Source organism: Oncorhynchus gorbuscha, linkage group LG25 (assembly GCF_021184085.1).
Source record: "Oncorhynchus gorbuscha isolate QuinsamMale2020 ecotype Even-year linkage group LG25, OgorEven_v1.0, whole genome shotgun sequence".
NCBI classification, from domain to species: Eukaryota; Metazoa; Chordata; class Actinopteri; order Salmoniformes; family Salmonidae; genus Oncorhynchus; species Oncorhynchus gorbuscha.
This window is the reverse complement of record NC_060197.1, coordinates 49,261,835-49,271,914: the sequence shown is the minus strand read 5'-3', so window position 1 is coordinate 49,271,914 and position 10,080 is coordinate 49,261,835. Positions and strand designations below refer to the sequence as shown.

General features: G+C 52.8%; 1 protein-coding gene across 2 annotated transcripts in view; it reads left to right on the top strand.

Annotated features, from left to right (window-relative positions):
- The window catches only part of zgc:85858 (uncharacterized protein LOC405879 homolog), a 28,858-nt gene extending 19,620 nt beyond the window's left edge, over positions 1–9,238 (top strand). For both annotated transcript variants that reach the window (XM_046329220.1, XM_046329221.1), the window contains one exon: positions 8,722–9,238. In XM_046329220.1, the coding sequence (XP_046185176.1) occupies positions 8,722–8,762 (41 nt within the window). In that variant the 3' untranslated portion in view covers positions 8,763–9,238. The remainder of the gene's footprint in view (positions 1–8,721) is intronic.
- The last annotated feature ends 842 nt before the right edge of the window (positions 9,239–10,080 follow it).

Here is a 10,080-nt window from a genome sequence, read left to right as displayed (position 1 = left end):
AGTCTTGTCTCATCGCTGCAACTCCTGTACGGACTCGGGAGAGGCGAAGGTCGAGAGCCATGAACACTGCTTCTTGACACAATGCCCATCCAACCCGGAAGCCAGCTGCACCAATGAGTCGGAGGAAACAGCGTGCACTGCGCCCAGCATTCCTCAGGAGTCGCTAGTGGGCTATGGGACAAGAACATCCCTGCCGGCCAAACCCTCCCTTAACCCAGACAATACTGGGCCAATTGTGCGCCGCCCCATGGGCCTCCCGGTCACGGCCAGCTGTGACAGAGCCTGGACTCGAACCAGGATCTCTAGTGGCACAGCTACTGCGCCAGTCGGGAGGACCCGCAAGCAACGATTTTGCCCTCTCTTTTTTGGGGTGGACGTGTTTATTAATTAGTGTGTGTAATATGATCAGTATTGTGATGGTTAGGGAGAAAGACAATTTACTTATTCCATTTTTTTCTTGAAGAAAGGTTTAAATTCTTGAATTCAAAATGCTACAGAAAACCTTTCCCAAGTTGCTGTTTATGCAAATTCCCCTGTAATTATTGGGGTCTGATTTGTCTCCACTTTTGTGGATCGGGGAGATGAGCCCCTGGTTCCAGACATCAGGGAAGTAGACAGAAGTTAAAACCATGTTGAACAGTTTAAGCACAGCATTTTGCAACTCAGGCGTGCTGTTTTTCAGCATTTTATTTCTGATGTTATCTAGACCACAAGCCTTCTTTGGTTTTATAGATTGGAGCTTTTCATTTAGTTCTTGTTGGGTTATTGGGTAATCTAATGGATTTTGGTTGTTTTAATGACCGATTTAATGGATGTTACATTTTTCTTTCATTTTCTTTAATTGATTATCAAAATACATTTTCCAAATTCCTTCTTGTATGGCTAATTATTGTGGCTTTGTTGTGCTTAAATTGTTCCACATGTCCCAAAATGGATTTTGGTCAACTGCGTTTTCAATTTCATCAAGTGTCTTATTGTTGTAATTCAATTTCTTGCGTTTCAGTGTTTCAGTGTATGTTTCTACTGTTTACGAGTTTCAAAGTATTAATAGCGTAGCTCTGGGTTGGTTTGACTGGGAGGCAGGTAGGTTGACTTGGGCTGGAGCAGACTGGTAGGTTGACTTGGGCTGGAGCAGACTGGTAGGTTGACTTGGGCTGGAGCAGACTGGTAGGTTGACTTGGGCTGGAGCAGACTGGTAGGTTGACTTGGGCTGGAGCAGACTGGTAGGTTGACCTGGGCTGGAGCAGACTGGTAGGTTGACCTGGGCTGGAGCAGACTGGTAGGTTGACCTGGGCTGGAGCAGACTGGTAGGTTGACCTGGGCTGGAGCAGACTGGTAGGTTGACCTGGGCTGGAGCAGACTGGTAGGTTGACCTGGGCTGGAGCAGACTGGTAGGCTGACCTGGGCTGGAGCAGACTGGTAGGTTGACCTGGGCGGGAGCAGACTGGTAGGTTGACCTGGGCTGGAGCAGACTGGTAGGTTGACCTGGGCTGGAGCAGACTGGTAGGTTGACCTGGGCTGGAGCAGACTGGTAGGTTGACCTGGGCTGGAGCAGACTGGTAGGTTGACCTGGGCTGGAGCAGACTGGTAGGTTGACCTGGGCTGGGGCATACTGGTAGGCTGGTAGGTTGACCTGGGCTGGAGCAGACTGGTAGAATGACCTGGGCTGGAGCAGACTGGTAGGTTGACTTGGGCTGGAGCAGACTGGTAGGTTGACTTGGGCTGGAGCAGACTGGTAGGGTGACCTGGGCTGGGGCATACTGGTAGGCTGGTAGGTTGACCTGGGCTGGAGCAGACTGGTAGGCTGACCTGGGCTGGAGCACACTGGTAGGTTGACCTGGGCTGGGGCATACTGGTAGGCTGGTAGGTTGACCTGGGCTGGGGCAGACTGGTAGGCTGACCTGGGCTGGAGCAGACTGGTAGGCTGACCTGGGCTGGAGCAGGCTGGTAGGTTGACCGGGGCTGGAGCAGACTGGTAGGTTGACCTGGGCTGGAGCAGACTGGTAGGCTGGTAGGTTGACCTGGGCTGGAGCAGACTGGTAGGCTGGTAGGCTGACCTGGGCCGGAGCAGACTGGTAGGTTGACCTGGGCTGGAGCAGACTGGTAGGCTGGTAGGTTGACCTGGGCTGGAGCAGACTGGTAGGCTGACCTGGGCTGGAGCAGACTGGTAGGCTGACCTGGGCTGGAGCATACTGGTAGGCTGACCGGGGCTGGAGCAGACTGGTAGGCTGACCTGGGCTGGAGCAGACTGGTAGGCTGACCTGGGCTGGAGCAGACTGGTAGGTTGACCTGGGCTGGAGCAGACTGGTAGGCTGGTAGGTTGACCTGGGCTGGAGCAGACTGGTAGGTTGACCTGGGCTGGAGCAGACTGGTAGGCTGACCGGGGCTGGAGCAGACTGGTAGGCTGACCTGGGCTGGAGCAGACTGGTAGGCTGACCAGGGCTGGAGGAGACTGGTAGGTTGACCTGGGCTGGAGGAGACTGGTAGGTTGACCTGGGCTGGAGCAGACTGGTAGGCTGGTAGGTTGACCTGGGCTGGAGCAGACTGGTAGGCTGACCTGGGCTGGAGCCACTGGTAGGCTGACCGGGGCTGGAGGAGACTGGTAGGTTGACCTGGGCTGGAGGAGACTGGTAGGTTGACCTGGGCTGGAGCAGACTGGTAGGCTGGTAGGTTGACCTGGGCTGGAGCAGACTGGTAGGTTGACCTGGGCTGGAGCAGACTGGTAGGCTGACCGGGGCTGGAGGAGACTGGTAGGCTGACCTGGGCTGGAGGAGACTGGTAGGTTGACCTGGGCTGGAGGAGACTGGTAGGTTGACCTGGGCTGGAGCAGACTGGTAGGCTGGTAGGTTGACCTGGGCTGGAGCAGACTGGTAGGCTGGTAGGCTGACCTGGGCTGGAGCAGACTGGTAGGTTGATCTGGGCTGGAGCAGACTGGTAGACTGGTAGGCTGACCGGGGCTGGAGGAGACTGGTAGGCTGACCTGGGCTGGAGGAGACTGGTAGGTTGACCTGGGCTGGAGCAGACTGGTAGGCTGGTAGGTTGACCTGGGCTGGAGCAGACTGGTAGGTTGACCTGGGCTGGAGCAGACTGGTAGACTGGTAGGCTGACCGGGGCTGGAGGAGACTGGTAGGCTGACCTGGGCTGGAGGAGACTGGTAGGTTGACCTGGGCTGGAGCAGACTGGTAGGCTGGTAGGTTGACCTGGGCTGGAGCAGACTGGTAGGCTGGTAGGCTGACCTGGGCTGGAGCAGACTGGTAGGCTGACCTGGGCTGGAGCAGACTGGTACTTTGATGTCCTTTGTCTTCTGTTGTCTTTCTGTTCTTTAGTTAACTAGTTATTTTTTGTTTGCTAGATTATTTTAGGAGACTCCCTAGCAACTGCTTAGCAACTGGTTAACAATTCAGCTAGCTAACTACAATTGTATAAATAATAGTTACTTTTTCAAAAGCCTCTCTCTCTCTCCATGTGTCTCTCAGTGTCTCTGTGTGTCTCTCTGTGTCTCTGTGTGTCTCTCAGTGTCTCTGTGTGTCTCTGTCTCTGTGTGTCTCTCTCTGTCTCTGTCTCTGTGTGTATCTCTCTGTCTCTGTCTCTGTGTGTCTCTCTCTGTCTCTGTCTCTGTGCGTCTCTCTGTGTCTCTGTCTCTGTGTGTCTCTCTGTGTCTCTGTCTCTGTGTGTCTCTCTCTGTCTCTGTGTGTCTCTGTGTGTCTCTCTCTGTCTCTGTGTGTCTCTCTGTGTCTCTGTCTCTGTGTGTGTCTCTGTCTCTGTGTGTCTCTCTCTGTCTCTGTGTGTCTCTCTGTGTCTCTGTCTCTGTGTGTCTCTCTGTGTCTCTGTCTCTGTGTGTCTCTCTCTGTCTCTGTGTGTCTCTCTGTGTCTCTGTCTCTGTGTGTCTCTCTCTGTCTCTGTGTGTCTCTCTGTGTCTCTGTCTCTGTGTGTCTCTCTGTGTCTCTGTCTCTGTGTGTCTCTCCGTGTGTCTCTCTCTGTCTCTGTGTGTCTCTCTGTGTCTCTGTCTCTGTGTGTGTCTCTGTCTCTGTGTGTCTCTCTCTGTCTCTGTGTGTCTCTCTGTGTCTCTGTCTCTGTGTGTCTCTCTGTGTCTCTGTCTCTGTGTGTCTCTCTCTGTCTCTGTGTGTCTCTCTGTGTCTCTGTCTCTGTGTGTCTCTCTCTGTCTCTGTGTGTCTCTCTGTGTCTCTGTCTCTGTGTGTCTCTCTGTGTCTCTGTCTCTGTGTGTCTCTCCGTGTGTCTCTCTCTCTGTCTCTTTCTCTTTTGGTTGGACAGGTTTCTCCATTTCTTTCTTAGGTTTTTGCATTCTTCATCAAACCATTTGTCATTGTTGTTGGTTTTCTGTTAGAATTTTTTAGATTTGATTGGGAAGCTGAGAGGTCAAATATACTGTCTAGGTTTTCTACTGCCAAGTTGAGGGCGATGTCCTTTAGGGTCCGGGCGAAGGTGGGCTCTTCTGCCTTGTAGAGGTGGACCTGGTCATAAAGGCTGTTCAAGTCCAGGGTAGAGTGGTGGGCCAGGTAAACATTAGGTTTTGAGGAACGGTCACTGGAATTACTTGCGTTTACCCTCTGTATGGTAGCAGGTCATTCGTGGTAGCAGGGTGGAGATAACCACTTGTGCGTTGGGGAAAGTAGAATAAGCTTTTACAATCACTCCCTTCAGTGCTGTGGCCACCCTTTCCTGCTGTGTTCTCAGGTCGTTTGTGTGTATTATTATGTGGCTGGGTGAGCCTAGTTTGGCCTCAGACAGAAGGTCTAGGGCACGCTGGGTGACCCTAGTTGGTCAGACAGAAGGTCTAGGGCACGCTGGGTGACCCTAGTTGGTCAGACAGAAGGTCTAGGGCACGCTGGGTGACCCAAGTTGGTCAGACAGAAGGGAACGCTGGGTGTTTGGACACCAGAGTTCAGACACTGTGTGTTTGGGGGGAAAGTTTATTTTCTTGTATATATTCTTGTATATATTCTTGGGGGGTGTCAGGAGGGCTGACAGGGGGGTGTCAGGAGGGCTGACAGGGGGGTGTCAGGAGGGCTGACAGGGGGGTGGTTGTCACAAGGGCTGAGGGGGGGTGTCAGGAGGGCTGACAGGGGGGTGGTTGTCACAAGGGCTGAGGGGGGGGTCAGGGGGCTATCAGGAAGGGGGGTTGTCAGGGGGCTATCAGGAAGGGGGGTTGTCAGGAGGGCTATCAGGAAGGGGGGTTGTCAGGGGGCTATCAGGAAGGGGGTTGTCAGGAGGGCTATCAGGGTGACTGACAGGGGGTTGTCAGGAGGGCTATCAGGAAGGGGGCGGTGGGGTCAGGGTGGCTAACAGGGAGGGGGGGGGTCAGGAGGTTGGATGGTGTTTTCAGTTCCAGGTTGGATGGTGTTTTCAGGGTCCAGGTTGGATGGTGTTTTCAGGTTGGATGGTGATTCCAGGTTGGATGGTGTTTTCAGTTCCAGGTTGGATGGTGTTTTCAGGTTGGATGGTGTTTTCAGGGTCCAGGTTGGATGGTGTTTTCAGGGTCCAGGTTGGATGGTGTTTTCAGGGTCCAGGTTGGATGGTGTTTTCAGGGTCCAGGTTGGATGGTGTTTTCAGGGTCCAGGTTGGATGGTGTTTTCAGGGTCCAGGTGGGATGGTGTTTTCAGGGTCCAGGTTGGATGGTGTTTTCAGGGTCCAGGTTGGATGGTGTTTTCAGGGTCCAGGTTGGATGGTGTTTTCAGGGTCCAGGTGGGATGGTGTTTTCAGGTTCCAGGTTGGATGGTGTTTTCAGGGTCCAGGTTGGATGGTGTTTTCAGGTTCCAGGTTGGATGGTGTTTTCAGGGTCCAGGTTGGATGGTGTTTTCAGGTTCCAGGTTGGATGGTGTTTTCAGGGTCCAGGTTGGATGGTGTTTTCAGGGTCCAGGTTGGATGGTGTTTTCAGGGTCCAGGTTGGATGGTGTTTTCAGGTTCCAGGTTGGATGGTGTTTTCAGGTTCCAGGTTGGATGGTGTTTTCAGGTTGGATGGTGTTTTCAGGTTGGATGGTGTTTTCAGGGTCCAGGTTGGATGGTGTTTTCAGGGTCCAGGTTGGATGGTGTTTTCAGTGTTTTCAGGTTTCTGTTGTTTGTTTGTCATTTTTCTCTCTCTCTCCCCATCTCTTTTTCCGTCTCTCTCTCTCTCCTTCTCTCTCTCCCCGTCTCTCTCTTCCCTTTTTCTCTTTCCCTCTCTCTCTCCCCGTCTCTCTCTCCCCGTCTCTCTCTCCCCGTCTCTCTCTTCCCTTTTTCTCTTTCCCTCTCTCTCTCCCCGTCTCTCTCTCCCCGTCTCTCTTTCCCTCTCTCTCTCTCCGTCTCTCTCCCTCTCTCTCTCCCCGTCTCTCTCCCCGTCTCTCTCTCCCCGTATCTCTTTCCCTCTCTCTCTCCCCGTTTCTCTCTCCCTCTCTCTCTCCCCGTCTCTCTCTCCCCGTTTCTCTTTCCCTCTCTCTCTCGCCGTCTCTCCCTCTTTCTCTCCCCGTCTCTCTCCCTCTCTCTCTCCGTCTCTCTCCCTCTCTCTCTCCCCGTCTCTCTTTCCATCTCTCTCTCTCCGTCTCTCTCCCTCTCTCTCTCCCCGTCTCTCTCCCTCTCTCTCTCTCCGTCTCTCTCCCCGTCTCTCTCCCCGTCTCTCTCTCCCCGTCTCTCTTTCCCCCTCTCTCTCTCCGTCTCTCTCCCTCTCTCTCTCTCCCTCTTTCTCTCTCTGTCTCTCTCTCTCCCCGTCTCTCTCCCCGTCTCTCTCTCCCCGTTTCTCTCTCTCTCCGTCTCTCTCTGTCTCTCTCTCTCCCCGTCTCTCTCTCTCTCCCCGTCTCTCTCTCCCCGTCTCTCTCTCTCCGTCTCTCTCTCTCCGTCTCTCTCTCTCCTTCTCTCTCTCCCCGTCTCTCTCTTCCCTTTTTCTCTTTCCCTCTCTCTCTCCCCGTCTCTCTCTCCCCGTCTCTCTTTCCCTCTCTCTCTCTCCATCTCTCTCCCTCTCTCTCTCCCCGTCTCTCTTTCCCTCTCTCTCTCTCTCCGTCTCTCTCCCTCTCTCTCTCCCCATCTCTCTCTCCCCGTTTCTCTTTCCCTCTCTCTCTCCCCGTCTCTCTCTCCCCGTATCTCTTTCCCTCTCTCTCTCCCCGTCTCTCTCTCCCCGTTTCTCTCTCCCTCTCTCTCTCCCCGTCTCTCTCTCCCCGTCTCTCTTTCCCTCTCTCTCTCGCCGTCTCTCCCTCTTTCTCTCCCCGTCTTTCTCCCTCTCTCTCTCCCCGTCTCTCTTTCCATCTCTCTCTCTCCGTCTCTCTCCCTCTCTCTCTCCCCGTCTCTCTCCCTCTCTCTCTCTCCGTCTCTCTCCCCGTCTCTCTCTCCCCGTCTCTCTCTCCCCGTCTCTCTTTCCCTCTCTCTCTCTCCGTCTCTCTCCCTCTCTCTCTCCCCGTCTCTCTTTCCCCCTCTCTCTCTCCGTCTCTCTCCCTCTCTCTCTCTCCCTCTTTCTCTCTCTGTCTCTCTCTCTCCCCGTCTCTCTCCCCGTCTCTCTCTCCCCGTTTCTCTCTCTCTCCGTCTCTCTCTGTCTCTCTCTCTCCCCGTCTCTCTCTCTCTCCCCGTCTCTCTCTCCCCGTCTCTCTCTCTCCATCTCTCTCTCTCCGTCTCTCTTTCCCCGTCTCTCTCTCCCCGTCTCTCTCTCTCCGTCCGTCTGTCTCTCTCTCTCTCCCCGTCTCTCTCTCTCCGTCTCTCTCTCTCTCCCTGTCTCTCTCTCCGTCTCTCTCTCCCCCTCTCTCTCTCTCCGTCTCTCTTTCCCTCTCTCTCTCTCCGTCTCTCTTTCCCTGTCTCTCTCTCCCCGTCTCTCTCTCTCCGCCTCTCTCTCTCCGCCTCTCTCTCTCCGTCTCTCTTTCCCCGTCTCTCTCTCTCCGTCTCTCTCTCCCCGTCTCTCTCTCCCCGTCTCTCTCTCTCCGTCTCTCTCTCCCTGTCTCTCTCTCCCCGTCTCTCTCTCCCCGTCTCTCTCTCTCGTCTCTCTCTCCGTCTCACTCTCTCTCTCCCCGTCTCTCTCTCCCCGTTTCTCTCTCCCCGTCTCTCTCCCTCCGTCTCTCTCTCCCCGTCTCTCTCTCTCTCTCTCTCTCTCTCTCTCTCTCTCTCTCTCTCTCTCTCTCTCTCTCTCTCTCTCTCTCTCTCTCTCTCCGTCTCTCTCTCTCTCTCTCTCTCTCTCTCCGTCTCTCTGTCTCTCTCTCTCCCCGTCTCTCTCTCTCTCTCTCTCTCTCTCCGTCTCTCTCTCTCCGTCTCTCTCTCTCCGTCTCTCTCTCTCTCTCTCTCTCTCTCTCCGTCTCTCTCTCTCTCTCTCTCCGTCTCTCTCTCTGTCTCTCTCTCTCTCCGTCTCTCTGCCCGTCTCTCTCTCCCCGTCTCTCTCTTTCCCTCTCTCTCTCCCAGTCTCTCTCCCCGTCTCTCTCTCCCCGTCTTTCTCTTTCCCTCTCTCTCTCCCCGTCTCTCTCCCCGTTTCTCTCTCCCCTTCTCTCTTTCCCTCTCTCTCTCCCCGTCTCTCTCTCCCCGTCTCTCTCTCCCCGTCTCTCTCTCCCCATCTCTCTCCCCGTTTCTCTCTCCCCTTCTCTCTTTCCCTCTCTCTCTCCCCGTCTCTCTCTCCCCGTCTCTCTCTCCCCGTCTCTCTCTCCCCGTCTCTCTCCCCGTTTCTCTCTCCCCTTCTCTCTTTCCCTTTCTCTCTCCCCGTCTCTCTCTCCCCGTCTCTCTCTCCCCGTCTCTCTCTCCCCGTCTCTCTTTCTCTCTCAGCTATGTTCCAGATAATCCAACGTGTCAGACAGGGGTTGTGATGGTCAAAGATCAGCACCTTCTCCTCGTGGGAAACCCCGTCAACCCATCCCTGATACACAGGTCTTCATCCTCCTCTCTCTGTCAAGTTAAACATCAGTTGATTCTACATACTGTGAATTAATGTCTCGCTCTCTCATCTCTTGTCCTCTCTCTCTCTTTTGGTGTCAAACTATGTCCAGGACTGTCTTTTGTTAATATTGATTGGTCTGTATTGGTAATGTTGAAACATGAAATGTGTTTTCCATCTAGTTATTGAAATAACCATTTTGTTTATGGAAAGTTAATGCCTGTTCTCCTGTCTCATCTGATCTGTACTCTGTTAGTAACACTGATCCCAGGTCAGTTTGGTATTGGTCCCTCTGTAGGCTACTGTTGGGATGTGGGGAGAGAACCACTGCTCTAGGGTCAGTCTCATCGTGTTGGTCCACTCTTTCTCTTCATGTCTCTTTCAATAAAAAATGCTTTATTAATGCTTTATTATGCTTAATGCTTTTGCTTTATTGGCACAACGTAAGAATGTACACTACCGTTCAACAGTTTGGGGTCACTTAGAAATGTCCTTGTTTTCTTAAGAAAAGCACATTTTTTGTCCATTAAAATGACATCAAATTGATCAGAGATACAGTGTAGACATTGATAATGTTGTGAATGACTGTTGTAGCTGGAAACGGCTGATTTTTAATGGAATATCTACGTAGACGAACAGAGACCCATTATCAGCAACCATCACTCCTGTGTTCCAATGACACGTTGTGTTAGCTATTCCAAGTTTATTATTTTAAAAGGCTAATTGATCATTACATTAAAAAAAACTTTTTGCAATTATGTTAGCACAGCTGAAAACTGTTGTCCTGATTAAAAAAGCAATAAAACTGGCCTTCTTTAGACTAGTTGAGTATCTGGAGCGGCAGTATTTGTGGGTTCGATACAGGCTCAAAATGGCTAGAAACAAAGAACTGTCATGCAGGTGAAAGAGGACCCAAAAGCGACTTGGCGAAAACAGAGTCTTTAATCCAGTAAAGTAAATACAAACAAAAAACACAACTTTCACTCGAAATGACGAGGACAAACTGGAGACTCGATCTTGAACAGCAGGTGAACAGCAGGTTGCCTCGGGAAGGCACTTGAACCAGACAGACTCAGACACCTGCTCACCACGCAGCATCTGAGGAAAACACGACACGACAGGGCGATACACAAACACAGCACGGTGAATTCTAGACAAGGAACCGACAGGACAGGAACGGAACACAAAGGAAGAAATAGGGACTCTAATCAGGGGAAAGGATCGGGAACAGGTGTGGGAAGACTAAATGA